Source organism: Echiichthys vipera (assembly GCF_963691815.1).
Source record: "Echiichthys vipera genome assembly, chromosome: 7".
Classification (NCBI taxonomy): domain Eukaryota; kingdom Metazoa; phylum Chordata; class Actinopteri; order Perciformes; family Trachinidae; genus Echiichthys; species Echiichthys vipera.
In genome coordinates, this window is record NC_139832.1 from 30,105,855 (window position 1) to 30,131,180 (window position 25,326).

Consider the following 25,326-nt stretch of genomic DNA (forward strand, 5'->3'; position numbering starts at 1 on the left):
TAGACTCTGTCTGACAGACTATACGCTAGAGTTTAGATTCTCTTCCCGACTGTGGGTTGGGCCTTTATTTCCCACTAGCCTTTGATTGAGCACTTGTGGGTTTTTTTTTCAGTGCTCTATTGGCCTAATCTGAGGATAAAGCTACGCCATAAATATAAATATTATAGGCCTATATATATTTAGCAGAGTAGGCAAAGTCCTAAGTAACAAATGTGTACAAAGTTGCACAAAGTAAAGTCTCCTCCACTCGCCTGCATCCCAACGGGCCTGCTGCTGTGCTCTGCAGCTAAAGTGCAACATGGAGCTTGGAGATGTAAAGGATCAAATAAAAACAGGAGAATTCACTTTTATCAAGTCTGGAGGAAAGTCTGAGGTCTGGAAGCATTTCAAACCAGTCGTGGGCAGTGACAACATACTATTCAGTATGTGTAGGCTTTGTCCAGTGCATTAATGCGGTTCACGTTTCTTCATTCAGATCCTTTTTGATAAATTCCGTTCTGAATAATTCCATGCTGTAGTCCAAACAACTCCCAATTTGATTTGAGAACATAAGATCTAACAGCCCATTTCTTTAGAAAATTGTCAGGTTGAAATCGGGCTCGGGCTCATCATGCACGGGCTCGGAGGAGTCGGGATTGATTTTCTGGGCCCGATCTAAGCTATACTACGCGCTATTTTCCGCGGAGCCAAACGGCGAAGGTGACACATTTCAGTAGCGTTGGTGAATATATGGCTCCGTTAGTCAAAGAAAACTAAAACTGCCCAACATTTTTTTATCTGAACCCGACGAAAGAGGTGAACTGAGAAAGATGGAGGTGATGCAAAGTGTATAAACCATACAGTATGAGGTATAAACGCTGCTGGTCAAAAATCATGGCTTAAAAGTGCATTACTGCCAACTAGTTGACTGGTGTCCCAACACTCTCATTCATGGACTCTCTCTGTTCCACTCAGGAGCAGCTGCTCAGTCAAATGAGCCACCTAGTGGTAAAAGTCAGTATACTGGTGTGCTGGGGTGTTTAGCTTAAAGCTATTCTTACCTTTCTTGCATGTCTCACAGCGATTCCCTCCATAGTCCCACCCTATTCCCCCTGCCTGACCTCTGATGCTCCCCCAACACATGCAAGAACTAAGACGAACAATAAGAGAAATGCTGCGTTCGAGTGCAATGGCCAGTCCAAAGTTTCAGACCTCCAACTAGGCTAAGTGCACTGGAATGACTGTCAAAGGTAAACTCCTACTTGCAAATTCGGGGAAGGATGATCTACCTCAAATTCACGAGTAGTTGTGTACTTTTTATTTTTTATTTTATCAGATTGATTGATGCCATACATCACACACTGGAGCATTTCCTATAAGTGGAACATGATTGGCCTCAATGTTTCACATACTGTACATACACACAGAATGACTTGGAAAAACATTGTTATTGTAAATGTAGTAAATATCAATATCAAGCAGTGAGCACCACACATACTATGCGATTGATAATGTGATTATTGATGACCTGCTGTCATTGCACTTCACACCTGCTATACTTCCAAAATGGCAGCCATATCATGGTTAAATTGCCCATCTGTCTGTCTCTCTGTCCATCTGTCTGGCTCAGTGTGAAACTAAAGTATGTTTCAGGTCACTGTGCAGATTGTGCCAAAGCTACGGGAAATTACACACATACACACCGACACAGTGCTCTCTTTTTGCTGACAGAAGGGCTTGGAGAGTGGGTAATGAGAAAAGGTCCTCATGCATGAAAACACACGTCAGCAGGGCAGCCAACCCAACTGACACACAGACACAGACACACACACACACTGAAACAAGTCCTTGATACACCTCCAACAAGACTTGCTACCATTGTCTTCTCTCTCTTCCCAAGTTAATAAAGATGATATTATTAACTGTCAAGGACAGTAATGATTGTGCTCAGGGATGAGCAACTACAGCATTATCTGTTTCTGTTTACCATATGAATTATCCGTATCAGTACTCAGGGTGGGCGGAACCTAACCCAGTGGTGGGCGGGATTTAACCCTCACGTTGGTTGAGTTGTCTTGAAATGGCCAGGCCTTTAACTAGTATGTAATTTTAAGCATAATATTGATATGGTTGATCAGAAATAGTTATGTTTATTGCTGATTAGAAAATTATTTCCAGGACAGCATCAGCATTGAGCTTCAGATCCATGGTTTTGATCACGACAGCAAACAAACAACAATGAATACAACACATGAATGTAACGAACAAGAGTTAACATACTTAACATAACTTTCTTTTTCTAACTTTTCATTTTTTATGAACAGTGGGATTTCTATGTGTTTGTGTGTGTTTGTGTTTTTCCCCGAGTGCTCATCTTATTTGTGTAAGTTGCTCCATCGATACAGCAAGAAAAAACTGGGTACTAGGATGCCGATCACTGGCGAAAACAGAAGTTCCCCATCAGGCTTGTGCACAGAGCGAATTCCTCGTATAATACTCGTACTCAGCAAAAGTGCTTTATACTCATTTCAGCCCAGTATCCGGCTCTAATGCTGCTCCGTGCTCTGTGCTTCATTGAATGCTGCCCACATTAACTTTTATTTGAACTAGTCAAAGCCAAATTCGTCTCTAGGTTTAGAAAAACATTCTGCATTATGCTGATCTTTTCAGCACCAGCGTTGTTCTAAAATTGCAGCAATACCAGTGAGTAGGTTGATGTACTGGGATCTCTGGTTTCAGGTCTCTGATTCTATTTTTTAGGTTCTAGTTGATTGATTTTTCGTGTAACTGTTAAACATGCATAACATTCATTCTTGGCATTTACAGCTCAACACTGTTCACGGTTTCTGCAGAGACTGCAGCATCCAATTAAGAGTTGTTCCTCATTTCAGCATTGTTGCAAAGAAAAATGGAGGAAAGAATTTCAGAAAAGTGTCAAGTCACCAAGACAGAGTAAAGAGTAAAAGTCAGGCTAGCACATAAGAGATGTAGCTATCTGTTTTCTGCTGGGATGCAGTATACGGTAATTGATATACATGTTAGCTGATGTGCACATCATACAGGTAAGAATAAACCATTTATTCATAGTCCCAGTTGCAGTGTATAAATCTGTACTTGGGCCCCTGTGTCAAAGTCACCGACGTAAACAGAAGCCTGGTTTATTTATATAGAACTGGCAGGATGCCTGATTGATCTGAAACATTACACTGTCCGGGACACTGCTGTCCTCCCGACCACAAACACACTCACACACAACATAAACATGCTCACACACAGACACAAACTTGCATACAAATGTATGGTGGCAGGTGTTTGTTCAGATGTCAAGACCCATACTGCAGATATTTTGTGTGTGTGTGTGTGTGTGTGTGTGTGTGTGTGTGTGTGTGTGTGTGTGTGTGTGTGTGTGTGTGTGTGTGTGTGTGTGTGTGTGTGTGTGTGTGTGTGTGTGTGTGTGTGTGTGTGTGTGTGTGTGTGTGTGTGTGTGTGTGTGTGTGTGTGTGTGTGTGTGTGTGTGTGTGTGTGTGTGTGTGTGTGTGTGTGTGTGTGTGTGTGTGTGTGTGTGTGTGTGTGTGTGTGTGTGTGTGTGTGTGCGTAAATAAGGTGCCAGAATTCACGACAAAGGCATCAAAATAGCTTGTTTGTCAGAAAAAAATACAGAGGAAAGATCCCGCTGAATCCCACCACAGAGGTATAGGCTGAGCCCCCAATGTCCTCAAGTTGGGGACTTGACCATCCAGGTCCCACCCAAGAAGTCCAGAGAAAAACAGGCCCACACCAAGATGCAAACTCCTGCACGCCTCCCACCCATCTCCAAAAAGTTCCAGCAGGAGCCTCACATGAAATCAGTTCCCACCCAGGCATCCATCATCCCCAAAAATGTCACGTTCTCCCACCCATCATCACCAAGTCTCTTGGTGGCCCGTGGCTGCAGTGACTGCTGGGTATTAGGTTTAATCCCTAGCAGGGCAGGGCTTTCTGCATGGATGTGAATGCCACTATGGAAATCATGTATGTTAAGTTGGTGTTCCTGTCAGTGCCAGGACGCTGCAACTGCCTATGTCACGAAAACACAATCCTGTTTTCAACATCTGCAGTCGCTACGGCAACTCAGCTGAAGGTCGTCAGTTTACAGGGTCACGCGTTAAACCGAAACACCGCCAGCACAAGGGAACCTAAGCATTGATGTTAGCAGATTTAATGGTGTGACATGATTTGACTAGATATGATGTTAAGCTTTGAACTGTTTTAACAGTAAACTTATTCATGGTAAATTGTAAGTATTGCCTACAACACACACACACACACCCATGTTAGGTTACCACGCCTAATAGGCCTACCCCAATCATAATATGTTATTTGTTTGTAGTAATGGTTAGTAATAATGCAGAATTCAAATTATTTTTTTATCCAATTACTTGATTCATCGATGGAATAATCCGTAGGTTGCTCCGCTATAAATGATTCGATAGCTGCAGCTCTAAAATATTACAATCTGGGGAAACATTTATGAGAAATGTTGCACTTGGTATTCAGTCACTGATACAAAATAAAATCAGAAGAAATATTAAGGCTGCTGCCAGGTGGAACGTGATGGTCAAGCTGCCTTCAGCGAGGTCGAAGCTGCAGCTGTACCCTACTCTGCTGTTGTGCTAAATGAGTAGTTATGCTAGTGCTAACAGGGATCTGAATGCTTGTAAAAGAACAGAAATGAGCTCTCAGATGAAGTGTGTGGCTCTCAAAAGAGCCGTTGCGTTGAAGTGAGATCAGGCCGTCAGGAAACATTTTCAGCACACTGCGGGTCTCCACGTAGATGCGACTGGAGACACGCTTCACTCCGGTGCTGTGAGCCAGCTGGCCTGTATGGTAATCCCTTGATGTTATCACAGAGAGCAACGGTGATGTTTAGTACCCCCTTCTTGTGTTTTAGCAATCTCAGCGCTGATTGGTCGGTCCAGTGTTACACAAATCACAATTTTCATCTCACATATAAACAATATAAAACACATAGGGAGGAAAAATAAAAGTGCATTTGTGGGTTTGTATGAAACACCCCCCAAAAAATCTAAGGAAGGGAAGAAGAAGCAACTGAACCAGGTGACAAAAGAAAGGGACTTCCTGATGAAGCTGCTGCCCTACAAAAAGGAATGCTCTGTGTTGAAAGCAAAGAACAAGGACCTAGAAGTTGCCCTGTGCAGGCAGGAGAAAGAACGAGCGGAGAAAACTCATGTCCTTGAGCTGGAGGTTGAGTAACTTCAGAAGCAGACAAGCAAGAAGGAAGATAAAACCAAACTTCACAGGGAGAAAACCAAACTTAAGGAGGAAAAAACAAACTTTGCATGGAGAAAACCAAACTTTGCATGGACAAAACCAAACTTCAGGAGGAGAAAACCAAACTTCAGGAGGAAAAAAGTGAACTTCACGAGGAAAAAACCAAACTTCACAGGGAGAAAAACAAACTTCAGGAGGAAAAAAACAAACTTCACAGGGAGAAAAACAAACTTCAGGAGGAGAAAACCAAACTCCACAGGGAGAAAACCAAACTTTAGGAGGAGAAAAACAAACTTCAGGAGGAGAAAACCAAACTTCACAGGGAGAAAACCAAACTTCACAGGGAGAAAACCAAACTTCAGGAGGAGAAAACCAAACTTCAGGAGGTGGACACCAAACTTCAGGAGGAGGAAACCAAACTTCAGGAGGAGGAAACCAAACTTCAGGAGGAGGAAACCAAACTTCACAGGGAGAAAACCAAACTTCAGGAGGAGAAAACCAAACTTCATGAGGAGAAGACCAAACTTCACAGGGAGAAAACCAAACTTCACAGGGAGAAAACCAAACTTCAGGAGGAGAAAACCAAACTTCACAGGGAGAAAACCAAACTTCACAGGGAGAAAACCAAACTTCAGGAGGAGAAAACCAAACTTCACAGGGAGAAAACCAAACTTCACAGGGAGAAAACCAAACTTCAGGAGGAGAAAACCAAACTTCAGGAGGAGAAAACCAAACTTCAGGAGGAGAAAACCAAACTTCACAGGGAGAAAACCAAACTTCACAAGGAGAAAACCAAACTTCAGGAGGAGAAGACCAAACTTCACAGGGAGGAAACCAAACTTCAGGAGGAGAAGACCAAACTTCACAGGGAGGAAACCAAACTTCAGGAGGAGAAACCCAAACTTCAGGAGGAGAAAACCAAACTTCACAGGGAGAAAACCAAACTTCCCGGGGAGAAAACTAAACTTCAGGAGGAGAAAACCAAACTTCAGGAGGAGGAAAAAAAAACTACTTGTCACAGAGAAGAGGTGTGTTCAACTTGAGAAACACCTTGACCAGGTAGTCAAAGAGCTAAATGCCAAATATCCACCAAATGCATGGATCTTTGAATGTAATGACCAGCCCGTTGAATTAGGCAACCTGTATCAGACGACTCTTGAGTTAAAAGACAAACTGAGAGCCAAAGGCAAACAACTGGAGAAGAAGGATCACATCATACAAGAAAAAGAGAAGCAGTGTGGGGAGCTGAAGCAAAGTATGTCAAGGCTGCTGCCTCCAGAGAGATTCGAATTGATCCCAGTGTGTAATCAGATCAATCAAAGTAAACCGGATCAAAAAGGTTATAATACCATGATTAAACATCACTCATGTTTTTGTGCAACCACCACCAAAGAGGGGATTGACAGCTCCACTGCCACTGGAAAAAAAATCAAATATATTCCCTAACTACCCATACCCACTACCCCAACTGACAGACTACAGGAACCAAGCCTTAGCACCAAGTCCGAATGCGTGATTGTTTCAGGATGTAGACTAGTGATGACTAGTGCGGCATACATGTTATAGGCAGGCAGGTAAAACAGTATTCCTGTCATCGCAGAAATGAATGCCCATGTGTCAGGAGGGCACAGTTGAAACTGGACATGGCAAATGTAGGCGTGAGTTCATCAAGATGGTTGGGGTTGTTTGAATATGTGTTTCAAAAAGGCTTGTACGATCCCTGGGCCTTTATGCATGGAGGTCTTGTTCACCCCAATGTGTAGGGATGTTGTCCGTCTGAATTGCTTCACAATGTTGCCCAAACCTTTTATCCGTCTGTCTGTATCGGGCGATTGTTTTCTACTGTCCTGGCTGTTGTTCTCGGCTGTCCATCGATCTGTCAACACTCTCTGTTTGGTTTGGCTTTATTTCTCCTTCCATACTGCCCTCATACCAGTGTCTCCCTGGCTTACTGTCTTACTATCTTTGTGTCCGTCTGCCGATGTGTCCTTGTGCTAGCTGCATTGAAATGACGACCTGACATTTCAAACAGCAGGATGGGCTGCTGCTAGCAGTGTGCCTAAATGTCAGCCTAGCCTACTGGTTATGGACCCTCCCTCCCCACTGTCCTGCCCTCTCTTTCTTTTGTGTTTTTGTCATAACCCCCTCCTTCAACCACCTGTGTTTCTCTGTAACCCTGCACCCCTATTCTTCCCAAACCTTCCCTCTTCTTTGTTTACTTAACCGTTATAATATATCCTCGGACCACCACTGATGTTCACATAATCTCATTTGAATAACTTTCCATTTATCTTTTGTAGTGTATCTATATCTATGATATATAATAGTATTCATGCTGAACCATCACGGTAGGGTGGTCATGCAATTCACAATATGTTCACCTCGCCTGCTTCCTAACTGCCTCGTTTGGCTTTCTGACGCTCCAAGTGCGCGATTGGGGCGATGGTCCAGATATGATCCGTATATGATCAAGCTGCGCGTTACTCACTTTTTTTAATGATTACATCGTTTCTATCAGATCTGGTCTGAACGCAGCTTAACATGTGAAACACTGTTCGACGGGGGAACAACTTAGACAACACCGGCAAAGAAACCTGAGACTTCCAGCTCAGAGTGGACTGTCAGTACGGAGAGAAAACACAACGGCATCATTGCGGTCAGCCACTGACAGTTAAGAGCTAACAAGCTAACAAACGTCGTCGACCAGTTTAGTGACAATATATTCATCATTTGAGTCTGGGTTGAGGATGTTACAACTATAACTTAGTTGCAGATTGCTAACGTTAGCTCCGTGGACAGGCAGCTTGTTCGTCCATCTACCTGTGGGAGTTGCACCGGCCATACCACGATTCTGTGATCCAAGAGGCTCTGCTGCCCCTCCTCCTGTCTGAAGCTGGCTCAAACATGTAGGCCTATGGCTGATTCTCTCTGATGTGCTTAGTCATCTTCATGAGTCGTTGGCATGGTTCACTTTAAACCTCGGGCATCTTTGTAGACCTCCGGTAGAAGCTACAAGTAATCATGAAAGACTGCCATAACATGTGGGTCATGTTCACATTACTATAGATTATGTTATAGTTACTGTTAATCGCTGGCTGCATGCATCTCTGGAAGTGTGTCAGACTCTCTTTTGTCTATCTTTGTGTTTCTCTCTTTCTTTCTCCTTTTCTTCCTCCCCAACCGGTCAAGACAGATGGCCGTCCTCCACAGAGCTGGGTCTGTCCGACGTTCCTGCCTGTTATAGGGAAGGTTTTCGTTGCCACCGTACTCTATGGGGGAATTGCTTGGTCTATGCCTACTCTGTAAAGTGTCCTGAGATAACTTTGGTTATGATTTGGCACTATAAATAAAATTGAATTGAAAATTGAATTGAAAGATCTCAAGCTAATGTGACACGCACAGACACATGCAGCGGTGGCCGAGCGAGGCCAGATGCAGAAACAGTAGATGTGCTTTTCAGCTCCATCTCTGAGTTTTTCTTTACTTTCTATGTCACATGTTACCATATTAAACAAAATATGAATCATATCAGTAGTAATATAATCATATGAGTAGTGTTTTCATACTTTAACACGTGTCTTTAAGTTATGTGTTTAATTATGTTGTAGTCTGCCTGTCAGTATTTCATTGATTAAAAGTGATGCGAGAAGAAAATGTTTTCGTGAGAAGAAATGAAACTTTTATAAAGTTATATTTTTTGTTTTATTACACTTATTGATAGACTGAATATCAATTAAAAATGATAATACAAATTAATTTCATCCTAAAACTGTTTGAAAATGCTAGATAAATTGGCTAATACTGTATCAGACAGGAACTAAATCTTTTCTCTTTATAAAGACTGGATACTGCAGGGAAGTGGCGTGACTTGCTTAAGGAACAATGACTTGCTTGAGACTTGAACCAAACATGTCTGGTTAGCAGAACGAGCTGATTGGCTTGTGATTCATTCAAACTATGGTAGTGCAAATGAAATAGAGCTGGTAGTTCCCAGTCAGCTACAACATAAATGTAGAGAGAGGTGGGTAAGACGGGGACAGTGTACTGACATTGCTCCACCGTTGTGGACGATGTGAATGGAAACACATGCCACACATTCAAACACATCACCCAGAGGTGCCCAAACACATCTTGTATTTTCAGTTTCACAGCATAAAATATGTTGCCTTTTGGGAAATTGTCTGTTCACTGTGCATACACTGTAATACAGAAGTATTTGAAAATGTTTTTATTCTGAAAATAACATACCAAAACTGCTAGTGGGCTAAATGCTACCTCTATCGCCAGAAACTGGACTTTGTCCTTGACACTTGCGCTTTTGTCTGGTCAAAGTGCATGCTTTACCACATTTGGTATGAACAAAAGCGTGACTTCTGTGTACCATTTCCGCCGTAATCTATCAATCTATGTAACTATCAATTACAGAAAGTAAAGAAATGATCACCACGCTTGTATACCTGGCTACACCCACACACACCACACACACACACACACACACACACACACACACACACACACACACACACACACACACACACACACACACACACACACACACACACACACACACACACACACACACACACACACACACACACAGACTTTTTCTTTTTCTGTTACTTCTGACTATTTCTGTATCCACTACTGACCCACTGACTGATATGTTATTGTGTGTTTAGGATCATCCATGAGGACGGTTTCTCCGGTGACGACGTAAAGCAGTACAAGCCTGTCGTTTACAGCAACACCATCCAATCTCTGGCTGCCATTGTCCGCGCCATGGATACACTGGGCCTGGAGTACGGAGACAAAGAACGGAAGGTCAGCACTCGTCCCCGAGCTCGCAAGCACACATTTCTAACCCTTCCACCAGACAAACACAATGAAGTCACATACTCACACAGCAACATTTCTCATTCATTTTTCAATGACTATCACCAAAAGCCTGTAGTTGTATGATGACATACAGTCACACTGAAATGTTGAACAGAAACAATAGAGGTGTCTCAAAATTGTTTATATTCATACAAAACTGTGAACTGAACAAGGTTAAAGGAAGATCTCAATCAACATGAACCTCTGAGCTAATTCTCCAAACGCTGAGCTTTCAATTCTGAACAAAGCAACTGGCCACTGCCACTGCCAGACAGCCATGAGAACTGATGAGTTCAAGAAGAGGGCACCGTGTGCCTTACACAGTTACTGTCTTTAAACCAAAGCACCAGGAGTCCAGCTCTTGTGTTGGACCTGATAAAGTTCCTTTGAGCAGGACACCGATCTCGACCAGCTTCAGGTCCTTGCTCTGACCTCTGGATGGGGACAGAATATCACATCATTTTGATTGGGTCACTGTAATTGTAGTGAATCTATGACAATACAGTGTTGACATGCCGTTTAGCTTGAACCTGTGCTCATGAACCTTTGTAAATGTCTAATTGTGCACATTAACCATGCAATGTGCGCAACTTCATAAAGCACTGATGAGACGGATTTGTTAATGGTAGATGTGTGACGAGATATCGTGTAACGAGATCTGGCGATATTAAAATGTGATGATATTTCTCGTTGAGGTAAAAAGTTGTCTCGCAATATCAATATTTAAACTGCAACAGAGTGACAGAAAAGGCAGGAACAATAAGCAGTGAGCACTGTAAGGTGATAGTGCCTTCAGCACAGTAACACAAACACGTGAGCTTCTTTAACATCAGGCTACACGTTAAAGTCACAGTGTCAGCACCTGACGGACCTGAAGACTCCATATGTGTCAGCAGCTCCTGAGAGACAGCTGCTGGATAACCTGCCTTTACCAGCTGACTGACAGACATTAACTAACCCAAAATAGTTTTCATGTCGGCTCCATGGGAAGAAGTCAACATTGTTCCACGGAGACATTGACTTTATTTCTGCGGTAGCAGGTGACACCAGGGATCCACCGATATGTATTTTTTAGGGTCGATGCTGATACAGATTTTTTTCCCCTCAGCCTTAGTCGATGGCCGACACGGACGGTTGATTTTCTGGAGCCGATATTTGGAACCGATACTATTTTTTCTCCCACAATTTACATTGTACAAATTACACAAATGATAACAAATCTTACAAGTCTCAATTTAAAAAGGGCGTCTCCAGCAACACGGAGCTGCCTGTGGACGCCTGTCTGTAAATAATGCAGAGAAAAAACTATCGGTGAACGCAGCAGCCAGCATCGGCCGATACTGATAAACATAAAAAACGCAAATACCAGCTGAATATAGCGGCTGGCCGATGTATCGGTCTTTCACTAGGTGACACACAGACTGAGCTGAAAGCTCAAAACACATAAACAGCGGGAGAAAATGCAGGTGTGAGTCGCTATATTTAATAAAGTGGAAATGTATATGTATCTGATGGGCGAGTGACGGCTGTCACAGCGCTTCTAAACACGCTCTACGGGACATACAGTGACTGTATGGTGACAGGCGGGGGTGGGGCCCTTTTAGAGTACTGTAGGCTACACTGCAGCTAACATGATTACTATTCAAAGACACCTGCAGCACCACCACAGCTCTCTGCTGAAACCCACCCCCCCTGTAAAGAAATTACTGAAATTTAAAAATAGTGTTAAAATCTCAATATCTCAATATCGTGTATCGTCTTGTGAGCTGAGGGTCTTGTCAGACCCCTAATTAATGTTTAATACACACCTTCATCATGCAGTTGCAATGTATGCTGCTTGGACTGGTTCAGTGTCTATTCAGCAGCGTGCATCAGCATAGCACATAATAACATAATGACTTGTGAACTGGATTGGATTGTGTGTGTGTGCGTGTGCGTGTGCGTGTGTGTGTGTGTGTGTGTGTGTGTGTTTGTTTAATATATCTTGGTATTGCATTTCTAGTCTAGATGTAAAGGTAAAGGCTCCTGATGCATGATGGATCATTGCTGCCAAGTTGGGCCATTGTAAAACAAATAAAACCACAGTAGAATGATTTGCAAATCCTTTTCAATCTATATTCAATTGAATACAATTCTGAGACAAGATATTTAATGTTATGTCATTTAATGCAAACTGATAAACTTTATTGTTTTTATGCAAATATATAATTATAATAAAAAAAATATAAATTCACTTATTTTGAATTTGATGCCTGCAACACGTTCCAAAAAAACTGGGACAGGAGCCTGTTTACCACTTTGTTACATCATCTTTCCTTCTAACAACACTCAATAAGTATTTGGGAACTGAGGACACTAATTGTTGAAGCTTTGTAGGTGGAATTCTTTCCCATTCTTTCTTGATGTACGACGTCAGTTGCTCAATAGTCTAAGGGCGCACTCACACTGTCCTTCCGCACCGCGACAAGGGCTTTAGGGTACTTGTCCCCCCTCCCTCTCCCCCCGCGCCCCAGCCCTGTTTGTACTCACACTGCCTGGGCCTCGGCCAATACTTCTTGCTGTCCATACGCCATCACGCCGTAACACGTCACCGCATTGATCACGTGTGTGTGGCTTTGTTTACAAATCTTTCCACAGACCTCGGAGTTTTTGTGCGTCTTGTCGACTGTTTTTGAATATTTTCATCCGACCAAATCTGCAGTAAACACTCCACCTCCGCATCACATCAACGTGAACCTTTCACCGCCATTGTTGTTGTTGTTAAATGTCCGCGCATGGTCCGTCCTTCTATTTACATGTCCGAACAGGCGCACATAACGCTACCGCCGTAGGGCTCGTGCCCGTGCTCGTACACGCAGTTTTGCGCGGAACGGGTGCACTCACACTGCTTAAACGTACTAGGCTTTAGCGGAAAAACTGGTTTTGGCCCGGTACAGAACGACAGTGTTAGTGCGCCCTTAGTTTTATTTGCGCTTCCTAAAACGTCACACATTTTCAATGGGAGACTGGTTACTATGAAGCCAAGCTGTTGGAACTCTTATGGAATAAGCAGGGACGTCCCTGAAAAAGACGTTGCTTGGATGGCAGCATACGTTGCTCTAAAACCTGTATGAACATTTCAGCATTAATGGAGCCTTCACATATGATCAAATTACCCATGATGCCATAGGCACTAACACACACTTGTAAATATAGACTCGACAGACCACAGAACACTTTTCCACTCTGCGTCAGTCCATCTCAGATGAGCTCGGGTCCAGAGAAGCAGCAGTGTTTCTGGGTGTTGTTGATTTGGATTTCACTTTGCATGGTAGAGTTTTCACTTGCACTTGTAGCTGTAGATGAACTGTATTAACTGACAGTGGTTTTGTCCTCAGTGTTCCTGAGCCCACGTTGTAATATCCTTTACAGAATGATGTCAGTTTTTAATGCAGAGTCGTCTGAGGGGTCGAAGGTCACGGTCATTCAGTGTTGGTTTTCAGCCTTGCTGTTTATGTGCAGAGATTTCTCCTGATTCTCTGAATCTTTGGATGATGTTATGGACTGTAGATGATGAAATAAAACTCCTTGCAATTGTACATTGAGAAACGTTCTTAAACTGTTGGACTATTTGCTCACACAATTGTTCACGTAGTGGTGAACCTCGCCCCATCCTTGCTTGTGAAGGACTGATCTTGGTCTTTAGGGATGCTCCTTTTATACCCAATGATGACACTCACCTGTTTCTAATGAACCTGTTCACCTGTGGAATGTTCCAAACAGGTGTTTTTGAGCATTCCAAAATGAGTGAATATTTGCAGTTTGTACATTAAATATCCTGTCTTTGTAGTGTATTCAATTGAATAGAGGACTTGCAAATCATTGTATTCTGTTTTTCAAATTCATTGTGATCGGGGTTGTATCATTTACTGAAAATGCACTCTGTGTGTGTGTGTGTGTGTGTGTGTGTGTGTGTGTGTGTGTGTGTGTGTGTGTGTGTGTGTGTGTGTGTGTGTGTGTGTGTGTGTGTGTGTGTGTGTGTGTGTGTGTGTGTGTGTGTGTGTGTGTGTGTGTGTGTGTGTGTGTGTGTGTGTGTGTGTGTGTGTGTGTGTGTGTGTGTGTGTGTGTGTGGGGGGTTGTTATAGTTGAGGTAGTCATCAGTGATATGTCTGAGGTTGTGTGCCTTGAGAAAACTTCCCACCCCACCTCTCCTCTTCCATGCATGTGTCCCTCTGATCTGATGGAGAGAATGAGCTAGGTAAACAGCTGATGGGTGTGGCCCACACTAAGATGCAGCAGTGGATTTTACCGTCTAAAGGACATTGCATTGAATTAATAAGAATAAACAAGATGGAAGGGGATGGAATTAAGTGAGAGACCATGCTTGATTCACAGATTTGGCCTACTCAAGGTTATTTTCCTGGCTTCCTAATTGCTACACCCGGACGGACGGAGGGATGGATGGCTGGAGGGTGGGAGGGAATCTGTCAATAGTTGACTTTTGTTCAATGTACATGAAAGCTAAATCAAAAGCACTCTAGTTCCCACTATTGAAGTGCACTATACTAAAAACATAATGCACTGTTGTAAATAATAACTTGTGGTATGTTCTGTTCTGTGGTATGTTTCCAGTTTCTGTAATAAACATTCTGATTTTACCACAAACGTAAATCAAGTCTGGACTAGCGATGGGGGAAAACGATCAACTTAAACGTACAGCGTGTAGTTTTGAGCCATTAGAGACGGATTGTTGATGACGTTGTCTGGCATGGGATCATTGGAGTTGTAGTCGTAATTGTCAACAGCCATTTATGATGTGACTCAAAATGTTCATGTACAATGTATTTAAGTTGTTTTCACGTTACATTAAGTGGAAATCTGTGTCTCACGATTGTGATTTTTGGAGTCACGGTTTGATTCAGAATCTATTCTCGATTCAATTCTTATATATATATATATATATATATATAATATACAGCAATTTTGATAATCAGGACTTCATCTTGTGATCAACATTTTCCAGAATTTTATAGACCAAACAACTTATCAATTCATTTAGAAGGTATAAGAGTATACTGTTAGGGTGAAGGATGACAGAAAGATATCTAAAGAAAATAAAAGAAAGTTTTAAAGGAGACATATTTACACGAAGGCTGAAAAGCATGAGAGGGATAGAGGAAGGGCATGGTATTATTTAAGAGATAATGGAGAGAATGTGACATTGGACAAGAAACAGATAGAGGGACCAGACTGCACAGTGTTTAAACTATAATCCACATCTGACTTCCCCTCAAAGTAACCAGAGGACTCTGAGATGGTCTACTCACAAAGGATGAGGAGTATAGCTCCACATTAGGACAGCCACTCATACATAAAAAAATACATCTTACACAATCAGCTGTGGACGACGCTGATGTCAAATGTAATATGTGTTTACATTTTTCAGTACATCCTGTAAGTCTTTTTACCCCTTTCTGACGTTCTGACTTGCTTTCTCTCTGTACGTCTCTACCTCCCCCTTTCTTTCTCTCAGACAAATCAGTGACTTCATCGAAAATACTCAACTCCACCTGTCTTACCTTTTTTTTCTTCTCTCTGAGCTTGCTCTCACCTCGTCTTCTGATAACACCGCTCACATCTGTTTCCCCAGCCTTGCCTTGTTGCTGTGGTAACTCAGTGTTTTGCCTTGCTCTCAACACATTCCGCAAGCCCATGTCCAAGGGCGATGTGACACACACACACACACACACACACACACACACACACACACACACACACACACACACACACACACACACACACACACACACTCACACAATGATAGAGGGCTTGAAATAGACTACGCGTTGTCACTGCTGTACAAATCTTCAAGCAATTTTCAGTCATGTTTCAAAGAAGAAACTACACCCACCACAGACATTTGGAATCTCTGTAACACCTCAATGCTCTTAATAAAAACTCAATTCAGTCATTGTTTTGTTTTTTCAGTTTGGTCAGATTCTAAGTGACTTCATTAATTATACTGACCATTTGCTTGACCCCACCCATGAGCAGCAATTTTCCAATGGCTTAGCAACTGAAACTAGGTACAGTTGGATTTCTCCACATGGTTAAGCCCCTACACCTGATACGCGGTAAAATCGCTTTGTGCTGGCCATCCCATTCATTTCCTATGGAAGAGGCAGTAGCGCCCAATGTAGCAGTATACTAGGTCATAAACCTCACCATACGGTTGGGACGTGGGCCAAACGAAGAAATCAAAGTTCATGTCAAAGATGGTTTCTGTCATTTTAGGTTGTTTTTATCACGCTGATGTTTGTTCAGTGTGGGCTGGGGTGAAAAATGGGGTGAGACATCATGACAGCTATGATTGACTTGTGATTGGTCAGGTGTATGACAGGTCAGGTGTATACTTTTACACATTTTCTTCACACAATCTTTCCAAGTCACGGCACAGCTGAGCCTTCCTTCATTCCGACAGGAGAACAATTGAATCTTTCGTGATAAATCTGAACATCTCCAGTGTGCCTTAAGAGAAAGCCTAGAGCATTAGCATTGATGTATTTCTTTTTTCCTTTTGAGTGTGTGCCAGTATGTTACTGATGAATTGACCTTAGGCTCCATTTTCTATACACTCATCGCTTCAATGCATCCACACAATTAGCTGGGTGAAAATTCACCAGCTTACATTATTCGTGTGCATGCATGCTTGACCTTGCTTTTTCAATGTCGCTAGACTTGCCTGTAGAAACAAATGAAGTCGAAGGCAGTGGTAGACCAACATTCACATTAGGGATGTACCGATCCAACTATTTCAGTCTTGATACTGATACAAATCCAATACCATGATCAAATTAATAAAGTGTACACCTCACCATGTGGAAGTGACACAAAGCATCAGGCTTGACTTAGACATTACTTCCCTAACTTTGTAAAACAAAAATGTAACAAATTAACAGGTAGATACAAATGTATGAATTGTTATTTATTCATTCATTTGTTATTAAAATAAACAGTTGTGCACTGGCTTAAACTTCTGAAAATTTAAAATTTCACAGCTGAATCTGAGAATAAAGTAACTTAAATAACAAACAGTGATGCAACTTATTTGTAAATCTTTAGTGCAAACAGGAATTCAAAATGAAATGTAACAGCTGAACCTGATAACAAAGTGACTTAAATAACAATGTGCAGCATGTTTTGAAGGTGCAACGCTGTTTGTCCACTCAGACTCACCATAGTTGTTGTGATGTAAAGGGAAAGCTATTGTTTTTCTCAGCTGTACCTTAAGAAACGCATGTCTATAAGTAACCAGATATATTTGATTCAAATCTGTAACATTTCCACTGGTGAAACTGTTATTGGTTTATGTGGAAAAATGTTTAATATTAAGATGCTATATACGCTAGCTCGTCATTGGCATTCTCAATGTTAAGTTAGCATTCATGCTTATTTTCATTTTTATTTTATTGTTCAATTATCAATAAAAGAAAATCGTAGCAGGCTATTGTTAAAGTGTTGTGAACACATTATAATTTGTACAGGACTTCAAAATAATATACAGCAGCTGAACTAGGTGAAATACCTCCATACAGCTGAGTCTTTGCTAGCTCCGTGTTGTTGCTATTGGAGTCAACCAGTGTGCTGCACAGTCCCGCTCACGCATGCATCGTGAATGCATCGTGAATGCATCACAAATGCATCGTGAATGCATCGTGAATGCATCGTGAATGCATTGTGAATGCACCGCGAATGCACCGCGAATGAACCGCGAATGCACCGCGAATGCACCGCGAATGCACCGCAAATGCATCCCGAATACATTGCGAATACATCGCGAATGCATCGCGAATGCATCGCAAATGCATCGCAAATGCATCGCAAATGCATCGCAAATGCATCGCGAATGCATCGCGAATACATTGCGAATGCATCGAGAATGCATCGTGAATGCATCGTGAATTGATATAATGGATCGGTCAATGGATCTGGCAAATAATCTGATGCCCTATCCAGCTAAGTTGTCAATATTGGGACCAAAATCCGTTCTTAATATCTGATCGGTGCATCCCTAATTCACTTACACATATAGTGTATAGCAGAAGCTGTAAATGGAGATCAACTCCCTTGATAAATCAATCAATCAAGAGATTATTGGCACCTAAAAATCTACATTTCCTCTACTGAAGCAAGGCCTGTCCTCTGTCCTGTCAAGTCATTTCATCATATCATATTTTTCATTCTCATCTTTCCAAATAACAAATACCATATTGCCCGAATATCAGATGACCCTGATTTTAAGACGATGAAAAAAAGACGATTTTAAAAGATGAAACAAGTATTTTCTCTCAATTTCCAATTTCAAACCCACAGTGTCATTGACCAAACCCAATTGAGTCATCTTCTCAAACCAGACAAAGTCCTCTTCAGGGACCCATTAAACAAACAATATGACAAAACCAATGTGACACCTCCAGTGTCTGAGGGACCACCTATGTAAATGTAGGACCACAGAGTTTTTTGTTTACAGGTAGTCTGCAAACATATTCACACACTCGCTTTTTAGACCGTCTTTTTTGCTCGCCATCTCTGAACATCACAGCCTGTCACACCGAGTTCCTCGGCTGCTTGACTCGTGTGTGTGATTACTCTGCTGCGTTTATCCCAGTTATCTTAAAGTTGGCATCACAACTCCTCCTTGAGCCTTGTTTCAGAACATCACTGTGTCGTTCCGTGTTTTAGCCCCCTGTCACTGTAAGCTAGTTGTAGCTGTAAGCTAATGTTAGTTTGCTCTGTAAACATTAGCTGTGTTCCAAATTGTTCCCTATCACAGAAGTAGTGCACTATATAGTGTGTACGCCATTTTGTAGTGGTGGTTGAATTCTCCATGTTTAATTTCACTTACTATATAGTCCACTATAAAATACCCACAATGCACAGCTAATTTAAGTGTACATATGATGTACACTACATTTTACTCCCATATACCACAATGCAATGCAGTCGTGTTTTCCCGGAGGAGAAGAAGAAGCCGAAGAGGTGCTAACGGTAGCCAGAGAGCTAACTACAGTTACCAACAACCGTTCCTCACCAGCTGACTGGTATTACTTCACAAATCTTACACTTAAAGGCAAAGTACATTAAACTTAATATTATTGAGTGACTTGTTCTTAAAATTCAGCAGCAGTAAATCCTACAAGTTATTTTTTTTAGTGTAGACCCCGAAAATAAGACAACCCCACTTTTGAGGAAAGAAAACACCGTCTTATATTAGGAACAATATGGTAGGACAGAAAAGATGAGGCACCAAGTCTTTTCAGCATAGCTTTCAACAATATTGAAGTTGGTCTAATGGGATCTGATATAGAAATTTGCAGATAGAAGCACTTATGAAGAGAAGAAAATAAAGCACGCAGCTGCTATTCGATTGGGGCACGGACATGCACGCACGTACACAACAACTGACATCTGAAAAACACTTTGTGTCTCGATGGACTCTGAAGTGAGGGAGGGAGGTCGACAAGAGGGAGATGAAATGAACAGAGGGATGAGATGAAAGGATAGACAGAGCGAGAGAGATAGAGAGAGAGGGAGCTGGCAGACATATTGATGCCCGTTGTTGTGGATACCAGCTAGTTATCCTCATGGGTTTGTGTGTGTGTGTGTGTGTGTGTGTGTGTGTGTGTGTGTGTGTGTGTGTGTGTGTGTGTGTGTGTGTGTGTGTGTGTGTGTGTGTGTGTGTGTGTGTGTGTGTGTGTGTGTGTGTGTGTGTGTGTGTGTGTGTGTGTGTGTGTGTGTGTGTGTGTGTGTGTGTGTGTGTGTGTGTGTGTGTGTGTGTCAGTAGGACGCCCCTCTGATGACAATGTTCCCTGTGCTCGTTAAAAGATAAAAACCCCTGCACATGGGCACACTTAAGTGTAGTTTAAAGTGGAAGGAAATATGACACTTACCTTTACTTATTTAGGCTTTTTCTGTGTTGTATACAAACCTTTAAAAAAAGCACAACAGCAAACCTTCGAGGGCTATTTTGAATAGAATATTATAGAATAAGTTCTATTTTCATTGCTCAGCAACTGTACAACGAACTTTCAGTGCATCTCCTTCAGCGGTATACAATCAAAGGCAAAGGATAAAAAGATTTAAAAAGAACTCTCATATTAGCAGCAAGATCAATGAATGAAATACATCCATCCATCTTCAACCGCTTGTCCCTATCGGGGGCTGGAGCTGATCCCAGCTGACATCGGGCGTGAGGCTGGGTCCACCCTGGACAGGACACCAGTCTATCACAGGGCCTATAGAGACGAACAGAGACAGACAACCATTCACACCTATGGGCAATTTAGAGTCATCAATGGATCTAACACCTGCATGTCTTTGGACTGTGGGAGGAAACCGGAGAACCCGGAGAAAAGCCACGCAGACACGGGGAAAACATGCAAACACTGAGGCGACAGTGCTAACCACCACACCACCGCAGCTTTAAAGATGGATATTAATGACGCTGCTTGTGACTGCTAGTGCCGGCATTGCTTTTTGATCTCGGAAGAGCATGACTACATTACATCAGTGCAGGCTGTAGTATCAAGTGTCAGTGTCCCCAAACCTGTGACACACACACACACACACACACACACACACACACACACACACACACACACACACACACACACACACCATCACACAAGGCTATGATCGGAATATGAAGCTTTGAATTGCCATTATAGATTCCTTCCAACCAGGTTCAGAAGGTCATTGTATGGACAGAGCCTCCACTACACACGCTCACATTCATATGTTTGAAGTGTGTGTGTTTTTGGGTGTGTTGTCGAGAAGAGAGTTTGTGTGCGTTTGAAGTGTGTGTCAGTCAGCCACCTTCCTGCAGTGCTGAGCTTGTGTTCCCTCCCTCTCTCTCTCTGCTCCATCTCTTTTGTTATTTTCAGCCTCCTCCTTTTGTCTCTCCCCTGCTCGCATCCCCTCTTATTTGGTCCTCTCTTCTCCTTTTCTTTTCTTTGCTCTCTGCGTGTCTCTCCTCATCACTGCCTCCGCCCTTTCTCCCCTCTCGTCCTTCGTCTTCTTCTCAGTCACTCCCCTTTTTCCTAATACTGTTATCTCCTCTCATCTGTTTCCCTGTAGTCTTACACTCACCCTCCATTATGTTCATCCGATCAAATCCAACAGATCAATCAAATAAGTTCTGTGTGAGGCGCCCGATTGGCCGGTCCAATCAATCCATCAAGACGTTCGGTCTTTAATCCCCCCCCCCCCCCCCAAGTATTGTGAGGTCAACAGCCTGTGAGTTACTGCAGCTGGCTGTGTGTAGATGACTGTATGGGGAACAGATGATGGTGTATGCAGCAGAGAGAGAGAAATTTAGCTAATGGAGGGAGGGAGAACGGAGAGATAGTGTGCCTCGTGAAAGGAAGATCACAGCAGAGAAATGAACTGTTTCCTAGCAACAGAAAAGACCATAATCCTATACCTGAGATTTGGAAAGTGTGCGTTGTTTTTTTTTGTGTCTCTGTTTATGTGTGTGTTACATGCTAATTTCATTGAGATATTGATGTTGATATTGCATCTTCTATGATTTATACTGTACAGGTAGAGTTGACACCAACTCAATGTAGAGATCATTTTCCCACAAAAACTCCATTTCACTTGGATACTTCAAGCTGCCCACTAGGGCTGAAACAATTACAACAACTCGATTAGAAAAACTCATCACAGAAAAATATCTGCCTCAATGATTTGTTTAATTCCTATCTTGTGCGTTATGCGGCCTGTTCAGTGCATGGATCATTGTTCCACACGGACTGTTTTTGCGGATGCACACCACTACATCCGGAAAAGGCAGAAAATGAGTTTGGGATCATTTCACACTTAAAAAAGATGCCAGAAAGGTGTAACGGGTCCACTGTGAACTAGAACTGTTCTGCCACAACAGATGATTCACCGTCTGAGCTGAAAGCAGCCCGTTCTTAACACCGAGCACCGCTGTTCCAGTTTAAGGAGGGCGGTTGCCGTAGTTACGAAGAAACAGGAAGAGAATATGTAACGTTAGCTGTCCTCTTGAATGTCTCTAAGTTTATTCATTCATTCATCTTCAACCGCTTATCCCGGGGTCGGGGTCGCGGTGCTGGAGCCGATCCCAGCTGATCACAGGGCACATAGAGACGTACAGCGACAGACAACCCTTCACACCTACGGGCAATTTTAGAGACATCAATTAACCTAACACGTGCATGTTTTTGGATCATGGGAGGAAACCGGAGAACACGGAGGAAACCCACACAGACACGGGGAGAACATGCAAACTCCGCACAGAAAGGCCCAGGCCGGGGATGCGAGCCTGTAACCTTCTTGCTGTGAGGCCACAGTGCTAACCACTACACCACCGTGTAGCCCTCCTCTATGTTTAGTTTTTCATGAATGTTCAACATAACGTCACCTCCCTGATCAGTCTTTATAGTTTGGTTTGAGTAAATGTGTCAGTGGAGTTTTGTACGTTGTTGTTGTTGTTACGGTAAACAGGAAGAGAGAGAGTCGCTCTTCCTGATGATATATTTCTTTGATTCATTTGCTAAATAAAACCTGTTTGAGTAAACACACATGTGTGACTTAGAATTTTATGCTCCACTTTGAATGGTTTAAATAATAAACTAATTCATGGTCAATTGCGATTGTATTGCCTTCAACACACACACACACACACACACACACACACACACACACACACACACACACACACACACACACACACACCTCGTCTCTCGCTCTCTCTCACGCCCCTGCGCACTCAAACACACATACACACACACACACAAACACACACACACCTGTTAGGTTATGAATAAATAAATAGGCCTACCCCAGACATATTATATTTTTTAACAAAATAACGCAAATCACAGTATATTATATAATTACATGTTTTACATGCAAAATCATATAAATATACATTTTTTTGCTTCTTTTTTTTATCCGATTAATTGATGGAATAGTTGGTAGAGTACTAGAGTAAAAAGATTTGATAGCTGCAGCCCTACTGTCCAGTAGAGTGACAGAATTCCTCTGTTTTTGGCTGCACTGAAGCATCATGACTTGGTTCAGTGGCTTCTTTCACTGTCGTCAGCCTTCGGGTTAAATCTGAGGACCAGCTGGGACCATCCTGTGTACAGTTGGCTCTCCCACAGTCCAGAGACACACAGGTTTGGTGAATTGGCTACTCTAAATTGCCTGAAGGTGTGAATGTGAGCATGAATGTGTCTGTGTGTGCCAGCCCCTGTGATAGACTGGCTCCCAATGCATAAACGGGAAGGGATCCAGCACCCTGCAACCATGAACAGGCTAAGCGCTTTAGAAAATGGATGGATGCCTCAGTAACATCTCAGAGCACCTAGTGAGGAGGAAACAAGCACAGTACATTTCCTCACAGGAGTGTCATGAAAAATGTTAGGTTAAGTGAAATGTGATCATTTGATTTGATCACTTCATTTTGAGCACATTGTAAGAGCAGCAACTAAATATCTTTTAGTTAGTCTAGTGCAGGGGTAGGCAATTCTGGTCCTGGAGTGCCACTGTCCTGCATGTTTTAGGTTTGTCTTCAGAACGGAAGTCTTGGTGACGTCATGTTAGCTACCATCTCTTTTATACAGTCTATGTACACACTGTGTGGCTAACTAAATCTGTATATTTTGTAAGTTTGTATAAAATGATATCTTTACTTTTTTAGCTTTTACTACATTGATATCTAGGTCGTTGTATTGTACCAAACTGATAATGGCCATCGGATCGACCCATCTTTATATATTAATCATATGTCCTGGTGTCTTTTATTTTAGCCATGCAAAATTACCAGCCACAGCAACCTGAGGCTAGCCTGATGCGCCAGATGGTTTGTTACACAGAACCGTCTGAAAAGCCAGGATTGGAACACATTTTTGCAGAGCTCAACCTCCGTAAAGCACTTCCATTTACTTCTCAGAGAACCTTTCTTTTTCCACCTTCTTCTGTGTCATTTTCCTCACGTCAGTCAATCTATCGTCCTCATTAAGATAGCGTCCATATTCATGAGCTATTTAGCATGTGCCATTTATGGAAGATAGTGGGAGGAAAAGTGGGATGACACTGGGCGGAGATCATCCATGCACAATTCACCGCAGGTGGGAATTCATCTGTATTTATAAAGGAAAGATTGCGTGCAACTGTGCGCCCCATAGTTTTATAAATCTCATTTTTTTTGCACAGCATGTTCATGGTTTTGCGTGAATGCAATGTGTTGGGAAGGATTCTACGCACAGTTTTATAAATGAGGCCCTTGGACCCTCTCAAAGGGGGTTTAACTTCCTCAAAGTTTTGGTCGCCTAAATATCTCTTAATCAGCAGTCAGTTTCACTTTGTTAACAAAGCTAAAGTTTGCTAGCTAGCTCTAGCTTTAGCTTGTAACTTGAGGGGAAACTGACAATTTTCAACCGGCTCCTAACATTGCAGCAGGCGGCACCATCGTCCTGAATGACTCGCGTCATTCATTCATTCATTCATTCATCTTCAACCGCTTATCCCGGGGTCGGGGTCGCGGGGGTGCTGGAGCCGATCCCAGCTGACATCGGGCGTAAGGCGGGGTACACCCTGGACAGGACGCCAGTCTATCACAGGGCACACAGCCATTTGAAATATCATCAGTTTCCTTCTTTAGCATTTAGCTTAATGCAGCCTAAAGCTGTATGACGCTTCTCCCCAGTTCTGTCCTCTTGTCCTCCAAATATGGTCAGGATCAGTGTCAAAATATAAAATGGCAACCGCCAAAATCTCCTGGCTTCAAAACTGTAGTCCACAAACTAATGGATCAGGTCACGGCTGCTACATGCATCTCGTATATACGTAGTTCACCTGGAACTCCCATAAAGCAATTATGTTTACCCCTGCTGTTGTTTTTTCACATAGAACCAGGCTGGTCAAAGTTAAATTCATACCTGCGGTACTGTAGAAAAAACAAGTAGTGTTTTCAGAATCTTGGAACTGACTTGGTACTGAAACATTGGTTATTGTGACATCGCTACAAGAAACAGACTCTTTGAATTTGTCACAGGGCATTGAGGTTTCATCTGAGACAGTTTCAAGTTTTGTGAAAAAAAGACAAATCTGTGATTTAACAATGAAAATGAATGATGCTTGTTATTTCTGCTATTATCTGCCATCAGCACAACTGTTTGTGTGTGCGTG

The 25,326-nt window shown here is 42.4% G+C and overlaps 1 protein-coding gene across 2 annotated transcripts in view; it reads left to right on the top strand.

The window, feature by feature from the left end:
• LOC310949399 (guanine nucleotide-binding protein G(o) subunit alpha) overlaps nucleotides 1-25,326 on the top strand; it is a 141,649-nt gene that overhangs the window by 27,335 nt on the left and 88,988 nt on the right. For both annotated transcript variants that reach the window (XR_014593276.1, XM_083916851.1), the window contains exon 3: nucleotides 9,930-10,071. Coding sequence is in view for 1 of the 2 variants with exons in the window: in XM_083916851.1 (XP_083772977.1) it covers nucleotides 9,930-10,071 (142 nt within the window). In the remaining variant the exon portion in view is untranslated. The remainder of the gene's footprint in view (nucleotides 1-9,929; nucleotides 10,072-25,326) is intronic.